This window comes from Brassica rapa, chromosome A09, assembly GCF_000309985.2.
Source record: "Brassica rapa cultivar Chiifu-401-42 chromosome A09, CAAS_Brap_v3.01, whole genome shotgun sequence".
Taxonomy (NCBI): domain Eukaryota; kingdom Viridiplantae; phylum Streptophyta; class Magnoliopsida; order Brassicales; family Brassicaceae; genus Brassica; species Brassica rapa.
Window position 1 is genome coordinate 44,074,693 of NC_024803.2, and position 16,268 is coordinate 44,090,960.

Sequence of the window (16,268 nt, forward strand, 5' to 3'; positions counted from 1 at the left end):
CATGCTCTGTATTTTATTTAATGGCTTTGGCTTTGGGGATCCATAGAATTTCAGATGACAAAAAATAACTAGTTCGTAAGAGCATTTATAATGTATAACTTTATTTTATTTTTGTAAATAAAATAATTTTATGAAAAATATATTATTTTATTAAATAAATCTATGATAAAATGAAAACAGAGTAAAATTAAAGAAGGTTTAATTTTGAAATAAGAAATCGAATAGGGTGGGAAATGATTAAAAATAGCATATCCAAGTATATACAAACCGGTTAAGTGGCTCAATATCAATTTCACAGTTGGTTCCCTGATAATTGGTTTGGTTCGGTTCGGTTTAGTTAATTTGATTTGGTTTAGTAAAAGTGGAGATTGGGTCGGTATTTGCTGTTAGAACGTTCACGAAAAATCTCACAGCTCTCTCTGTAGAAATCGCGCCGACTCTCTCTCTCTCTCTCTCTCTCTACACTCCATCCATCGAGCAAAGAAAGAGTTCTCAGCTGAGAGAGATGCAAGCTATCTCGAAAGTTTCTTCTGCAGCCTCCTTGTTTCGATGTTCTACGGTTTGTGTTTCTTTTCCCTCTTTAAACTCGTGCTGTATAGTTCCTCTAATCTTTGTCTCTCAGTGGTAGGATTGTAAATTATGTTTTGGTAATTATTTTTCTAGTAGCTTCAGAGTTATGCACATAAGCTTATCACTCTAAAGCTTAGACCTTTGCTGTTAATAAATTTTCTTGTTCATATCTTTGATTAAAACTCTGTTTTCCTCTGTTTATCAGAAGCTAACAAGTCAGCCATGTATGAGCCAGCTTAGCCTCAGAAAAGGACTTGCCTCTGGTGTGATTAAGTTGTTCTCTTCGCCTCTCAAGACTCTGTGCGATGCTGGAAGATCTGTCCACGTGTCAAGATTCTGCAGTACCTCTAATATCTCTTCCTCATTGCAAATTGAACTGGTTTGTGTCTTGTGATACTTTTCTTACTTATCTAACTGTTGCTTTCGTAATCCTTTTTTTTTTATTTCTTTGCAGGTGCCATGTCTCGCCGACAACTACGCTTATATATTGCACGACGAGGAGACTGGTACAGTTGGTGTGGTTGACCCTTCTGAAGCTGTTCCCGTTATGAATGCCTTAAAGCAGAATGGTCAAAACTTAACATATATACTGAATACACATCACCATTATGATCACACTGGTGGGAACTTGGAATTAAAAGACAAGTATGGTGCAAAGGTAGGCGGGGATGTTTCTTCTCTCTCTTTGTCCATATATCTATTAAAATACATTCTAGACTTGTCTTGTAATAATTAATACAATGGCATGTACTTTAGGTGGTCGGCTCAGCTGTAGATAGTAAACGGATTCCTGGAATTGATATAGCTCTGAAAGATGGTGATAAGTGGGAGTTCGCTGGCCATGAAGTCCATGTTATGGAAACTCCTGGCCACACAATAGGTTTGTTACCGCATTTCACCTGTCAGTGTTTAACTTAGTATACTCCTGCTTTATAGTGGTTTCAAAGCTCACTTATTTTATCCGTATACCAAACTAACCGAATACCAAAACTGAACCGAATTTTATTTTGGGTTAATTTGGTAAGGTTTATGTCGAACTGAACTAACCGAATACCAAACCAAATCAAATTTTATTTCAGGTTAATTCGGTAAGATTTATGTCAGAACCAAATTAAACAAAAACCGAACTACCCGAACCGGCAGGCCTACTGCTTTAAGCCTTGTTCTCAAAAATTCTCATTTTCTCTTGTAGGCCATATTAGTTTCTACTTTCCAGGGGCACGAGCAGTTTTCACTGGGGACACCTTATTTAGCTTATCGTGTGGTAAGCTCTTCGAAGGTACTCCAGAGCAGGTATGCATCATTTATAATAATCTTTCATTGTTGCCAGAGCATTGTACTTTTTTAACAGTCCTTGTATTCTTCTTTTTTAAACAATCTGGATCTTGTTCTGCAGATGCTAGCTTCGCTCCAGAGGATAGTTGCTTTGCCAGATGACACAAGCATATATTGTGGCCATGAATACACACTGGTTTGTGATCATTATATTAGGTACCACACATTTGGAATTTTATCTAACATTAAATGTTTTTTTTTTATTTTGCAGAGTAACTCCAAGTTTGCGTTATCTATAGAACCAACTAACGAGGTACTCCAGTCTTACGCAGCCTACGTTGCAGAGCTCCGTGGCAAGAAGTTACCTACGGTAAATCTTTCTTCTCTCGTTTCAGTAATCTCACTGTCATACATGTTACTTTTGTTGCAATAGATAATAAAAGAAGTCTCCGAAGTGATCACTTGTGGCTGCTCAATCTCAGATTCCAACGACGGTGAAAATGGAGAAAGCGTGCAACCCGTTTCTCCGCACTGGGAACATGGATATTCGCCGGGTTCTAGGTGTACCAGAGACTGCAGATGAAGCAGAAGCTCTGGGCGTTATAAGAAGAGCAAAGGACAATTTTAAAGCTTAAGCTAAATCATTAGATAATGTTTTGCTATGTACAGATCATGAATCGTTTGGTTTAATAATGTTTTCATTGTCCTTACAACGTGCAATGTACTTAAAAAGTTAAGTTGTTTGAATCAGACAAGTTTTACATGTTCATGAGAACTGATTGTTACCAACACAGTTTTACATAAATAAAGTCACAGAGTACATATCATTAAGAACACACAAAGTTGAAAGCGAAATAGATAGAATCAGAGATGAGATTAACGAGGGAAAGCCAACTTTCGTTTCTGAGCTTCTGATGGCAATTTGACGTCAGTGGCTAAACCGAGAGCCCGGAATAATGAAATGAGGTACCAAGTCAAGTCTACCTGATACCATTCAAGTCCATGCCTAGCTGAGGCTTCAAAGGCATGGTGGTTGTTGTGCCAGCTTTCTCCCATCGTGAATGGTCCCAGCCACCTACACCATTCGACATTCACTTAATATCATCTTCGGTGAAAGTGATATGGTGATTACGAGTGCCGTTTCAAATTATTTTTAAACCATGTTCAAAAAAGTTATTAATAGTATACTTAACGACATAATGATATAGTTTTAAAGTTATTAATTCTAAATTTATGTTTAAAGTTTATTTTGAAATTTATAAATTCTAAATTTAGAAGGATATATAAAATTTTGAATTGTAGATCCTAATTTACATATATATTTTCCAAAAAAAATATTATTTTTAGATCTAGATCATGTTGGACTGCTACACTTTTCACTTGCATATTACATATGTTAAAAGACGACTCTAGGCATATATGTTTTAGTCTTTCTCTTTATGTCTCTATAAGAAACTACTAGAGCTAGTAAATACCAAATGTTACGAGATGTGTCCTTGGTGTTCCATGCTCGTGAGCCCCAGATATGGCAAGCTGAGTTGATGAGCCATGTCCCGTTGTAACCGATCGCTCCTCCAGCACCCTGTTGCAAATTAATAGTCTTACTAGATAAATGACATTTTTCTTGTTCATTTATATATGTTTTTAACATTAGTACAAGAGGACTTCTCTTACAATTCCGCAAGTTAGGTAAGGTAGACCACCCCACAAGTAGACGAGGGTCCAAAACGTCATGATGTGGAGACCAATGGTGTTTCGTAGAAACCTATAGAACCATTGCTGCTTCAAGTCCATCACGTTGTCACGTCCTCCACACTGTTTACATTAATTTGCATGGTTACAACATGTACGTAGTTCAAGAATGGTTAGGTTTGGTAGAGATATTATACCTTTTCTCTGATGTAATTGGTGTCGAATATCCAGAAGACATGACTGAACCAGAATCCTTCCATAGGGCTATGTGGGTCACGGTCCGAATCTGTGAACTGATGATGGAACCTATGTGTGCTCACCCAATCTATTGGATGACCCTGTCCAAAAAGATTATGAAAAATAACCGAGTATACATGCATTTGTGGTTTCATGCTTATTTTAGGTTAAAATGATATTTACCTGAAGCGCGAAAAGGGCAAAATAAGCAAATGAATATTCAAGCCATTTAGGCAGCTTGAAGCTCCGATGAGCCAAGTTTCTATGGTACGAGAACGTAATGCAGAGGGAAGTCAGAAAAGCGAGAATAACACCGAATAGGAGAGCTTCCCATTTGAAGTAAAAAGGAGCCAAGAGACACAAGAAATGCACGGTCCCAACAGAGGAGGCTCTCATTACATCGATTTTTGTCCATTTCCTAAAGAAATACGCTCTTCTTTTCTTTCCCACAACTTTTCGGCTAGAGCCAGAGACATCCTCCTTGGTTGCGTCACCCATTAAGAACTAATGGGTTTGTGTTTTGAGATAGTATTAGTTATATGATTTAGCAAATGTTTGATTGTATATATATATGGGAGTATGCTGGTGCATTAAGGCTTAATGCTATGCATTTGAGTAATCACCACTACTTAACAACGAGATAATACACTTGTACACTCTACCTCGTATGTGCCTATTGGCTCCAAATGAGAATGTAGTTAGGAGAGAAATAAATTCATTTGGTTGGCCAGTTTTCTTCATTTCAAATATTCATTGTCTTGCGTATCGATCCCGATTGATTGATTAGTCCGAGAATTACGAGCAAAGCATATTAGGCACATGTACAAGCATGAACATTTGTAACTTATATGAATACTTTACGAATGCTTTTACGTCATAAATTTAAAAACGCAATTTGATACCTTCTAAATGTTTAAAGTATCCAAATTTGGAAAACTTTTCTTCTACTAATGTCTCGAATATTTAATCTTTTTTTTTTTGTCGACTACCCATTTAAACTGTCTCGAATATTTAATCAGTGTGAAGCGTCCATAGTTTAAACTTTTTTCCTCTATGTTTATTTGTGATATAGTATCTATTAACTATCTTAGATTATATGATTACAGTGTTATATATTTATATAACCAATACGAATTTAATTTAGTAAGAATAAAATATTAATATAAATACAAACACGAAAGTATTTGCATGTTAATATTTTGTGTATCGTATTTTTCTGATATCACATATCACGCTTTAAAATTCTTTACAGAGAATTCACTTAATCATCAATTTCTTTAATATAGCCTTTCCATGCATACTTTCTTGTGTAGTTTTTACTATCTATTTCTTCATATATAGAGCGTTAAGGTTTCATTTTCGAACTTTTGGATACTATAGTTGTGGGCTAGCGCAATAAAAATAGTTTCGAGCTTCATTTTTGGGTTTGTTTGGAGTCTGAGGAGGAAATCAATGGATTAATAAATAAAGTGCTATATCTTAGGTTTGGCTCATAGACGTTTTATTTTCAATATTGTTTTGGTAATGTAATTAACCCTGTACATGTTTTGCCAACTAAAGCTTCTCACATCATAGTTTGTAACTTTTTCATTACAAAGTAACTCTAGTACGTACATAGCCTTCTTCATCACGGTAGCAACCATTTTTCTGCCTGCTTTTGTTCAATCCGCTTCTTTCGTTTTCTTGTTGCTTTTTTTTGGTCAAATGTTTTCTTGTTGCTTAATTCTAATTTTCTTGCATGTTTTCCTGAAAAACAATCTAACAACGACAGTATTATATGTTTATAAATAAGCCAATAATAAATCTACTGGCTTACAATACTGACATTGCTTTGTCACGATGTGGTTTGCAAACTTCATTACGCATACTAAAATTTCGCTCATACGAAAACGGACGTAAATTAATTGAGTAGGGTTGGTTTCAGACTTTCAGTACCACACACGGGATGACAACAAAACACCACGCATAGTACAATAGTATTACAAGTGTTACCTTAACCAAAATTAAAGCTTGAGGCATCTTTCATTATAATCTATCTAAAGCCAATATAGAAATCCCAATCTCTTTTGTAACTTGAAAGCAACTGAAGAATTTGTACATACCAAATGAAATTTCATTAGTATATGTATTCTTGATGAATCATTATTGAGCAAAGATACGTATTTACATACCAAACGTTACAAGAAGTGTCATTGGTCTTCCAGGTTCGGCTTCCCCAAATATGACAAAGAGAGTTGATGCACAAGTCACATGATGCTCCATTGCTACCCCCAATACCCTACATATACGCCAACATTACAACTATTTGTCATTTTTATTAATACTTGTTACTAATAATAGACAAACGCATTCCCCAAGTAAGAAGACAAACGCATTCTTGTAGGTATATATATCTTCAAGATATTCTTTTGGAAAGTAATGAACAAATAAAGCAGAAAGAAAAACAAAGAGTTAAATATCATCATTCCCCAAGTAAGAAGACAAACCACCAAAGTAATAGAGGAGGAAACCAAATGCTAATGTGGTAAAGAACCGTTCTTTGAAGGAATCTATAATACCATTGCCTCTTTAAGTCTTCCACATTTGTCCTTCTCCCACACTGTGCCATTACAATATGATATTGAGCTTTGATTGTGATTAAAGTAAACTAATCTTCTTAATTACACCCAATAGTTAATTGCCTTTTCTACAAGATAACCGGTAAATAGCCATATATAGGTGATGGCTGAACCAAAACCCTTCTTTAGGACTATGTGGGTCCCTATCAGAGGCGTGCCATCGAAAAAGTCACTCGCCTCGGATCCCCGATTAATATGATTTTTTTAGAGCCCTAAAATTTAAAATAATTTATAGTATAGTGGTTTAGATTTATTTAAAAGAAAAACAATTCGAGAGATTTGACTAACTCACTTTCTGAATCAATGTATTTTTTATATGACATAATATAATATATTTACTTAATAAACTTATTCTTTTACAGTGTTAGACGTGTGTATTTGATGAATGTGATATATTGTATTAGAAAATTATTTTCATTGTAGTTGTAAAATAAGTTTATTTTAAAAATTTGTCTTACGCTCTCAAAATCTTTAGCACGGCACTGGTCCCTATCAGCCTCTGTAAACTGGTGATGGTATCGATGTGTGCTTACCCAATCAATTGGATCTCCCAGTTACAAACAAAATAAATGTTCCTGGTTTAAGATAGAATTGAAAGGTACTAAGAATCGAAGGATTTTTAGGTTGTTAAAAATTCATATAATTATCTAGCTAGACAAAATAGCTAAAATTCAATAAATAATATTCTGATAAATATTAATCTAAAAGGATGTACAGATCGACAATGGCATTAGTCATTCTGTATACGAGGTGCATGTCCTTACAGCGTGCAGTGTAAGTTAATTTGTTTGAATCAGACTAGTTTTACATGTTCATGAGAACTGATTGTTACATAAATAACAAAAGAACGAGTAATGAATATATGTAATGAAGACAACAGTGTTGAAAGTGAAATAGATAGGTTTAGAGTTGAGATTAACGAGCGAAAGCCAGCTTCCGTTTCTGAGTTTCTGATGGCAATTTGACGTCAGTGGCTAAACCGAGAGCCTGGAAGAACGAAATGAGGTACCAAGTTAAGTCTACCTGATACCATTCCAGTCCATACCTAGCCGAGGTTTCAAAGGCATGGTGGTTGTTGTGCCAGCTTTCTCCCATTGTGAATGGCCCCAGCCACCTACACCATTCCACAAGTACTACTCAATATCATTTTCGGTTAAGGTGTTATGGATTGATTATGTCTCTAAAAAAACTACTAGAGATAATATATACCAAATGTTACGAGATGTGTCCTTGGTGTTCCAGGCTCGTGAGCCCAAAATATGGCAAGCCGAGTTTACGATCCCAGTCCCATGATAGGTGATTGTTCCTCCAACACCCTGTTGCAAATTAGTTTCACTAGATAAATGAGAATTTTCTAGTTCGTTTATATATGTTTTAACATTAATACAATAAAACTTTCTTACCACGCCGCAAGTTAGGTAAGGTAGGCCACCCCACAAATAGACGAGGGTCCAAAACGTCATGATGTGGAGACCAATTGTGTTTCGTAGAAACCTATAGAACCATTGCTGTTTCAAGTCCATCACGTTGTCACGTCCTCCACACTGCTTACATTAATTTGCATGGTTGCAACATGTACGTACGTTAGCCATTATTTTATCATAAAAATCTTGGTTTGTTAGAGACGTTGCCGGTCGGAGGTCTCGTGGCTACTAAGGCCATGCGCATCAGGGGCTTTAGACGGGTTCACGGGCGCGAGTTCTAAGGCCCGGTGATTAAAAAGCAATTAAAAATGGGTTTGTTTTTACAAACCGGGCCTTACGCATGATCTGCTATCTAGCGGTTTTAGCCACGCGTCATGTCCTGGTTGGAGGAAAGAAACCGCGTAGAGGGGGAGGAAAGAAGGGTTTCTCCGTGTCTCTTCTCATTTTCTCTTCTCGAAAGAAAACCTAGGGTTTCACCGTTGAGAGGCGATTTTCGTGAGACGACGATTCCAGTCGGTTTTCTCCACCTAATCGACTACTATCTCTACTATACACGAGCGTAGGTGACTTCCGCTTAGTTTTACGGATTGTTTAGGTTTATTTTGTTGTTTATCGATCTCGGATTTTGAAAAAAAATTGGGGGTTTCGAGCAAGGGATATAAATCGATATAGGGGTGAGATGGCACTCTTTATCCCGATGCAGTAAACTAAAACATAGCTTTTCTACATCTGAAATAGCACTCTTTATCCCGATGATATGTTCGAGATTTAGAGAATCATGATCGTTTGAAAGCTGATTTAGTCGAAAATATTTGGCAAAAGTTTGGTTTCTCGTTTTATGTAATCTACTCTTAATGTATTGAATAAAATGTTTTCATCAATTTTATAATATATTTTAATATTTTATTCATGTATTCTGAATGATTTTTAATTTAAAAAAATAAAAAAAATATTATTATTTTATTCTTATGAACTCCTTCTTCGGATTCACTAATGCAAAAAACAACAAATTCGGGTTCATAACTGTTCATGGGCCCACAAAAAAATATTAAAAAAAATTGGTGAACCCCAAAGTGGGGTTCACCAATGCTCATGCTCTAAAGCACACTATAAAAATATGCCCTCTATTAACAACAATTTTTTTGAAAAAAAACTTTTAAAACCAAGCTAAACAAAAAGCCAAAATTGTTTTCACAATGTTGCAATTTCAACAGAAAACGTAATAGATTAATCTACTATACTGTTAAAATTATGATTCTAAAATATTCATCTCCATTTAACAGGTTACCAGAGAATACCATTGGTTTCATATTACATCAATTTCTTTTGTATCAACTTAACTGATTTCTTATTTTGTTTACAGCATCACTTTCTAGAAATGCATGAAATTTATAATAGCTTTATTTTATTAAAGTGAAAAAAAAAACAGAACAATACATAAACTGATAAATATAACACAAGACAATGGTCGCTTTAAAATCTGTTTAATTTGTAAAATTACGGAATTTTTCAATTGTCTAAGAGTATTAGAAGCAACCAATTATTTTCATGGGTGTTCTTATTTTTAAAAATATAGATAAAAATAATTGGGAGAAAAATAGGATAATAAAAATGGAAAGTTGAATCATCTATGGTAAATAGCATTGATCTGAAAAGATAATTAGAGGTTTTGGTTTTTAGTTGATTTTTATTTTTTATTATTATTATTTTGTTCAATTTGATTTTTATTTTATAATTTGTAAACGAAAAGAACAAAAGTCTGATTCCTTTTACTTCTTTTTTTTTATATGTCAACTGATGTGTTTGCACAAACATGGCTTGTAGCAGAATCTTTCAGTTATCGCAAAAAAAAAATAAAGAGACGTCAAGACTCATACTTGCATCCATGAAGAATATTTAAAAGAAGTAAAGAACTCAAGCCACTTGACCAAAGAGAGTTAACATTTATATAACTTTGGCGCCTAAAAAACCTAGTTTTATGGGATTTAGTCCAATGCGACCCAGGGTAAAGATATTATAACGTTGTGTTACCTTTTCTCTGATATAACTGCTGTCAAATATCCAGAAGACATGGCTGAACCAGAAACCTTCAATGGGGCTATGTGGGTCACGGTCCGAATCTGTGAACTGGTGATGGAACCTATGTGTGCTCACCCAATCTATTGGATGACCCTTTCCAAAAAGACAAATGAAATAGATGAGTATACAGTTACAAAAAAAAGGTGAGTATACATGTGTGTCTCATGTTTGTTTTCAGTTTAAATGATATTTACCTGAAGCGCGAAAAGGGCAGAATAAGCAAATGAATATTCAAGCCATTTAGGTAGCTTAAAGCTCCGATGAGCCAAGTTTCTATGGTACGAGAACGTAATGCTGAGGGCAGACATAATAGCGAGAATAACACCGAATAGGAGAGCTTCCCATTTGAAGTTAAAAGGAGCCAAGACACACAACAAATGCACTGTCCCAACAGAGGAGGCTTTCATTACATCGATCCATGTCCATTTCCTAAAGATATATGATCTTTTTTCCTTACGCACAGGTTTTCGGCTAGAGCCAGAGCCATCTTCTTTGGTGGTATCATCCATCGCGGACTAATGGGTTTTGTGTTTCGAGATATATGATTTAGCAAATGTTTGATTGTATATATATATGGGATGATGTTGGTGCATTCAGGCGTAATGTTATGGATTTGAGTAATCACCACTACTTAATAACGAAATAACTTACTTGCGATCTTCCTCGCATTTGCCTATTGGCTCCAAATGAGGATTTAGTTAGGAAAGAAATAAAGCCATTTGGTTGGCCAATTTTCTTCGTATCCATTAAGGTTTTTTTTCTTTCGATAAGTTATCCATTAGTGTTTTTTTTTGGTAGGCAAGCTATCCATTAATGTTTTGCGTAGCGATCCTGATCATTTATTGGTTACTCCAAGAATTACGAGCTAAGCATAATAAGCACATGTACAGCATGGACATTTGTAACTATTATATGAATAGTTTACGAATGCTTTTACGTCATAAAATTACACGCATGCGCATATTGATACCTCTTGACATTTAGGAAATTGTAAAACATTTTTATCTACAAATGTATCTAGTTTTAAATAGTGAACGTCCATAAACTTTAAGCTTGTTTCCTCTGTAATTTTTTTGATGCAGCTATCAATTCACTATCTTAGTGTATGATTGATTAGTGCATGTGAATATCTCGTTTATTGTATTGTTTTATGATATCACATATTCACACTTCAAAATTCCTTATACAGCATAATCATCAATTAATACGTTTTAATAGTATAACCTTTCCGTGCACACTTTGTTGGTAGTTTTCAGTATATACTTATTCGTATATAGAGCGTTAATGTTTCATTTTCGAAGTTTGTGGATACTAGAGTTGCGGGCTAGAGTTAAGGGCAATAAAAGTTTTGTTTTGAGCTCCTTTTTTGGGATTTATTTGGGGACCGTGGAAATCGGTGGTTGATAGATAATTAGATAGAGTACTACATAGTAGGTCTGGCTGCGTTTTAGGTTTGGTCCTAGAAGTTTGATTTTCAATTTTATTTAATGAAACCTTGTGTTTTGTCAACTAAAGCTTCTCTCACAGAGTCAAAATCATAGTTTGCAACTTTAATCTTATAGCAGGTTCGTTTCCAATACCACACACGACATGACAGCGAAAAACACCGCATAGCACAATGATATTACAAGTGTTACGTTTACCGAAAACTTTAAGCGCACGTAGACATTAACGTAAACTTAACGGAGACGAGAAATCGAGCTAATATCCTCCATTTTCAACGAACCAAAGCCATACGCCGTCGTTGACTCTCTGAAGGGAGCTTAACGTCAGTAGCCAAACCGATAATCTCGAGGAAGCGGACGATGTACCAAGATATGTCGATTTGCCACCATTCCAAGCCTTGTCTCGCGGATGACTCGAACGCGTGGTGATTGTTGTGCCAGCTCTCTCCAAATGAGAATACAGACAGCCACCTATTTACCATTTTCTACCACTTAATTATTTTCTTCAAAAAAATTATCATTATATATTGCCAATTTAAAAAAAATGCGTATACATGTACCCCACTCCCCAAATTTACATGCATGCATAGACCTTCCCCCATTTATTTATTTGTGAAAAAGGGTTTTTATTCGTTCTGTACATCTTAGCGAGACAGGGACCAAAACAAGTTTGCATCGTCCGGGAAAATCTATGCATAGGACTTTTGTCTTCGACTGGTTGTGTTACAAATAGTATTAGCTTCCAAATAATAATTTATTCACTTTATTATCATTTATCAGCTTAAATATGTTTCAACTTTAAAATATATTTAGTTCATAGTCTAAGAAAATAATTGTTAATAATATATCTTTGCTAAGTTTAAAATTCAAATATGAACCACAGATTAAAAGTTGTTTGCGTGTACAATCTTACAAAGTATTTTCTTAAATCAAACACTGAAAAAAAAAATCTACTTTAAAAATAAAATACACAATTTAGAACAATGTACGTGGTATTAACTGAGATGGACCATACAAAAAAAAAAACAAAGTCAAATATATACGTATGTCGGGTTTATGGATGATGAACTAAATAAATGCCTTTGAAATTGGCCAAAATGAGTTTCTATTTCAGACGATTTGTACTCATCTGCATATCAGACTTACAATTGTATTGTTTTTCCTAGTTGGTCAATCTAGTTGAAATTGAACGTTTTCTTGGAGAATGTGAAATTTAATATCTTGACCAACCTTATCAAACAGAAGTGGTTGGTTGAGGCATCTTTCATTTAACTAGCTAAAATATAAATTATCTATGGTCAATAGAAATCCCAATATATTTTATAACTTGAAATTAGCGACTGAAGAATTTGTGTATACATAATGAAATGACACTAGTATATGCACTCATTATGAATCATTGTTGATCAGAGATTTGTACTACGTACCAAACGTTACGAGAAGTGTCATTGGTCTTCCAGGTTCGGCTTCCCCAAATATGGCAAAGAGAGTTGATGCAGCAAGTTACATGATGCTCCATTGCTACCCCAATACCCTATACACCCATTATTACCATTTTTTAATATCATTTTTAGTATTAATAGACAAATGCATTAGTCATATATATAGTCGTTTACACGCTTTTTGGCAAATATTCAAAAATAAAATGGAAAAGTAAAATAAAACAAGAGAGTAGAATATTACCATTCCCCAAGTAAGAAAAGATAAACCACCACAGTAATAGAGGAGGAAACCAAATGCTAAAATGTGGTACATGACCGTTCTTTGAAGAAATTTATAGTACCATTGCCTCTTTAAGTCTTCCACATTTGTCCTTCTCCCACACTGTGCCATTATAATATGATATTAAACTTTGATCAAATAAAAAAATATGATATTAAACTTTGATTGTGATCTAAGTAAACTAATCTTGTTACTTAGTAACCCTAATAGTTAATTACCTTCTCTACAAGATAACCAGTATCAAATAGCCATAGGAGATGGCTGAACCAAAACCCTTCCTTTGGACTATGTGGGTCCCTATCCGAGTCTGTGAACTGGTGATGGTATCGATGTGTGCTCACCCAATCAATCGGATCTCCCTGTTACAGACAAAATAAATATTCAATGTTTATGACAGAACTAAATAATACCAAGGATCTAAGAATTTTTAGGTTGCCCAAGAATTCATATAAACTATAATAGCTACCCAAAGTAGTTAAACTAGCATAGGCAGTATTAAAAAAGCGGTACCTGGTTATTAATTTTATAAATATTATGAATAAATGGAACTAAAAAATAGAATGCAAGTGAATAAAATAAGAGAAATTATGGAATAAAAGATGGAATTCTATTCTATATCATTCCATTTCATGTGTTTTATGACTATATTCCATTTATTATACACTCCACAAAAAGTCATTGTAACGAGATTTGTTTTTCTTCCATTCAAATGGTTAAGAAAGTTTGGAATTTACATGAATTAGTTATTCTATACAATTTTATTCTAAAAATTTGTAATTTGTAGTCTGATAAATGTTAAATCCAAAAATTTAGTGGTTGAGTATTCTTCCTTTTTATGAGTCCACACAAGATCAGACCTACGATTTGTAGCATTCTGTGGATTTCTTTTGACAAAACTGTGATAAATATTAGTTTTGTTAAAGATTGATGGTTGCATCCAATGATCCATATATATATTAACTCAAACGGTCAAACTAATTAAGAAATTAGGTAGCTTCTATTGCACTCGTGTTGTGTATGGAATTTAGGAACTACGAAAACACATGTGAGGTACAAAAGTGTTGCAGATTGAGTGTCAAACAGAAAGACTAATAATTAATTTGGACTAGTATCTCAGATTTGTAACCATAATTATGTAGATAAAATTTTGAGACTATTTTGCAACTCCTATGGGAATAGTTGCTAAAATTAGGTACACTTGTCACCTTTAAATTACTTTGCAACTAATCAGTAACTAAACTTTTGCAACAACAAACGTAGTTTCACTTAAAGTTGTAATATTGCTAATGTTTTGCAACCATGCTATTTAATTGCAAATATACCTCATGTGTCACAATAAAACAACTGAATTATAACCAATAAATTTGGTCATACATTTGCTACTAATATATGACGTTTTTATTTTAGTTACAAAACAATTGCAAAAACATTAAGATGAGTCACATATATTTGCAACTACCAGTTGTATGGTAGTTGCAAAATAAGTCACTAATTTGATGTTTTCTTGTAGTGCCAGTAGGGTTCAAATGCATATTGTTAATAAAACAAATAAAAGATTGTTAAAATAAAAATGTGACAAAAATAGAAAATTAATAAAGAGAGCGAACCTGAATGGCAAGGAGGCCACAATAAGCAAACAAATACTCGAGCCATTTAGGGACTTTGAAGCTCCGGTGAGCCAAGTTACGGTGGTAAGAGACGGTAATACCGAGCCCACCCACCGTATAGACAACGAGTGCAACCCGTAAAGCTGGCCAAGTGAAATTGAAAGGAGCTAAGAGGCAGAGGAAATGCACAAAGAAAGAAGCACAAGCTTTCACAATGTCCAGTCTCCTCCACTTTCTTTCCCAAATTGCCCTCTTTCTCCTCCCCATCTCAGCCTTGTCCTCTACGTTTTTCCGGTGATTTTCCTCCTCCGATGACATTGACATTTTGTAGTAATTTTTTTAGTGAAAGTCGATGAAACAAAAAGACTATCTTGGATCTGAAGTTTGCACAAAGAGTGCTATGATGGTTTTTTGTGAGTAAGGTTGTGAATGAGTATCGTTGTTATTTATAGTAACTTGGAGGGGAAGGAGGAATTAAATAGATTGGACTGACTTACTAACGGACGCCGTAATTTATTCTCTAATGCATGCACATACACGTGCCTAGGTTTCCGGGGGATTAAGGCGTGATTCAAATTTGTGGGGCACGAGGTTTTGGCATTCGCCTTGTGCATGCTCCCTTTTCATATTATCTGTAAATTGTTGGCTTGTTACAGTTGGGAAGTAGTCGTTAATACTAGCTACATTAACTTGCTGTGTTTATATAAAGTTAAAAAATATTTTTTTTACAATCCTTGGATAGATGCATCATGCATGTAACTATGTAAGCATAAAGATGTCACAAAACTCGTATTGATATTGTAGTGATTGTGATTTATATGCATATATATTATTTTGTGGCTCTCTCTCTGCTTGCCTCCTCCTAAAATCACAGAGACAAGCTGATATGTCGTTCTAGGTTATGTCTGTGAAAACTGATGTAATGGCATTCATGTGTGTGTGTGAGAGAGAGAGAGAGAGATACAAACTTAAGAAAGAGAGTCTGTGAACTTTTATTCTTTAATTTATTGTTCAAAACTGACTACCTAAATAGGTTTATTTTTTCTCTAGCGCCAGTTTTCCATCGTATATGTATATTGTTGCAGTTGGGACGTTTAGTCGTCGTAACAGTTCCATTAACTTGTTAATATTATTGCTATAGGAAGCTAGAGATGATGCCTGGAAGCATAAAAGCTGACACGGAGCTCCATATCGACTGTTTAGTGTATATTATATACATTACATGTACTATGCTCATTTCTTAAATAAAACAAAGAATGTATTTAAGTACCCAAAAAAAAATATGAACTATTTTAGTATTTCTTGTGTTAAAAAAAAAAAAAAAGAACTATTTTAGTATTTCTTATAACTGTATGGATGCTGGTTCAATGAATGTATGCATACAACCTGGGAGATGGAGACTATTATCTGAGTAGATTCAGAAGTGGTGTTTGTAACATGCTGTTCTAAATCTTTTGTGTATTATTTTGGAAAAAAATAATATGTTTATTGTTGTCCAAATGTATTTTTCCAACAAAAATCAAATTATGGGTCAAAGCACACATGCTGTCAAATAGAGATTTGCAAATCAAATCAAGATCATGTACAAAAACTTACAAG

General features: G+C 34.5%; 4 protein-coding genes across 4 annotated transcripts; 1 reads left to right on the forward strand and 3 right to left on the reverse strand.

Annotated features, from left to right (window-relative positions):
- The first annotated feature begins 82 nt into the window (after positions 1-82).
- On the forward strand, positions 83-2,667 carry LOC103843568 (probable hydroxyacylglutathione hydrolase 2, chloroplastic). The gene is made up of 8 exons (XM_009120306.3): positions 83-559; positions 776-949; positions 1,025-1,228; positions 1,327-1,450; positions 1,763-1,863; positions 1,967-2,041; positions 2,117-2,215; positions 2,328-2,667. The coding sequence occupies exons 1-8, from the start codon at positions 506-508 to the stop codon at positions 2,478-2,480; spliced, it is 984 nt and encodes a 327-aa protein (XP_009118554.1). The 5' UTR covers positions 83-505; the 3' UTR covers positions 2,481-2,667.
- Positions 2,570-7,237, reverse strand: LOC103843570 (delta-9 desaturase-like 1 protein). Its single transcript, XM_009120307.2, has 5 exons — positions 3,958-7,237; positions 3,735-3,875; positions 3,520-3,660; positions 3,321-3,427; positions 2,570-2,920 (listed from the first exon to the last, which is right to left on the reverse strand). Exons 1-5 carry the CDS (start codon positions 4,270-4,272, stop codon positions 2,722-2,724), a joined length of 903 nt encoding a protein of 300 aa, XP_009118555.2. The 5' UTR covers positions 4,273-7,237; the 3' UTR covers positions 2,570-2,721.
- Positions 4,735-11,176, reverse strand: LOC103843571 (delta-9 desaturase-like 1 protein). The gene is made up of 4 exons (XM_033279730.1): positions 10,090-11,176; positions 9,848-9,988; positions 7,602-7,936; positions 4,735-7,506 (listed from the first exon to the last, which is right to left on the reverse strand). Exons 1-4 carry the CDS (start codon positions 10,402-10,404, stop codon positions 7,308-7,310), a joined length of 990 nt encoding a protein of 329 aa, XP_033135621.1. The 5' UTR covers positions 10,405-11,176; the 3' UTR covers positions 4,735-7,307.
- Positions 11,177-11,430: 254 nt separating this feature from the next.
- On the reverse strand, positions 11,431-15,271 carry LOC103843572 (delta-9 acyl-lipid desaturase 1-like). Its single transcript, XM_009120309.3, has 5 exons — positions 14,670-15,271; positions 13,281-13,421; positions 13,024-13,164; positions 12,768-12,874; positions 11,431-11,811 (listed from the first exon to the last, which is right to left on the reverse strand). Exons 1-5 carry the CDS (start codon positions 14,991-14,993, stop codon positions 11,613-11,615), a joined length of 912 nt encoding a protein of 303 aa, XP_009118557.1. The 5' UTR covers positions 14,994-15,271; the 3' UTR covers positions 11,431-11,612.
- Positions 15,272-16,268: the final 997 nt, after the last annotated feature.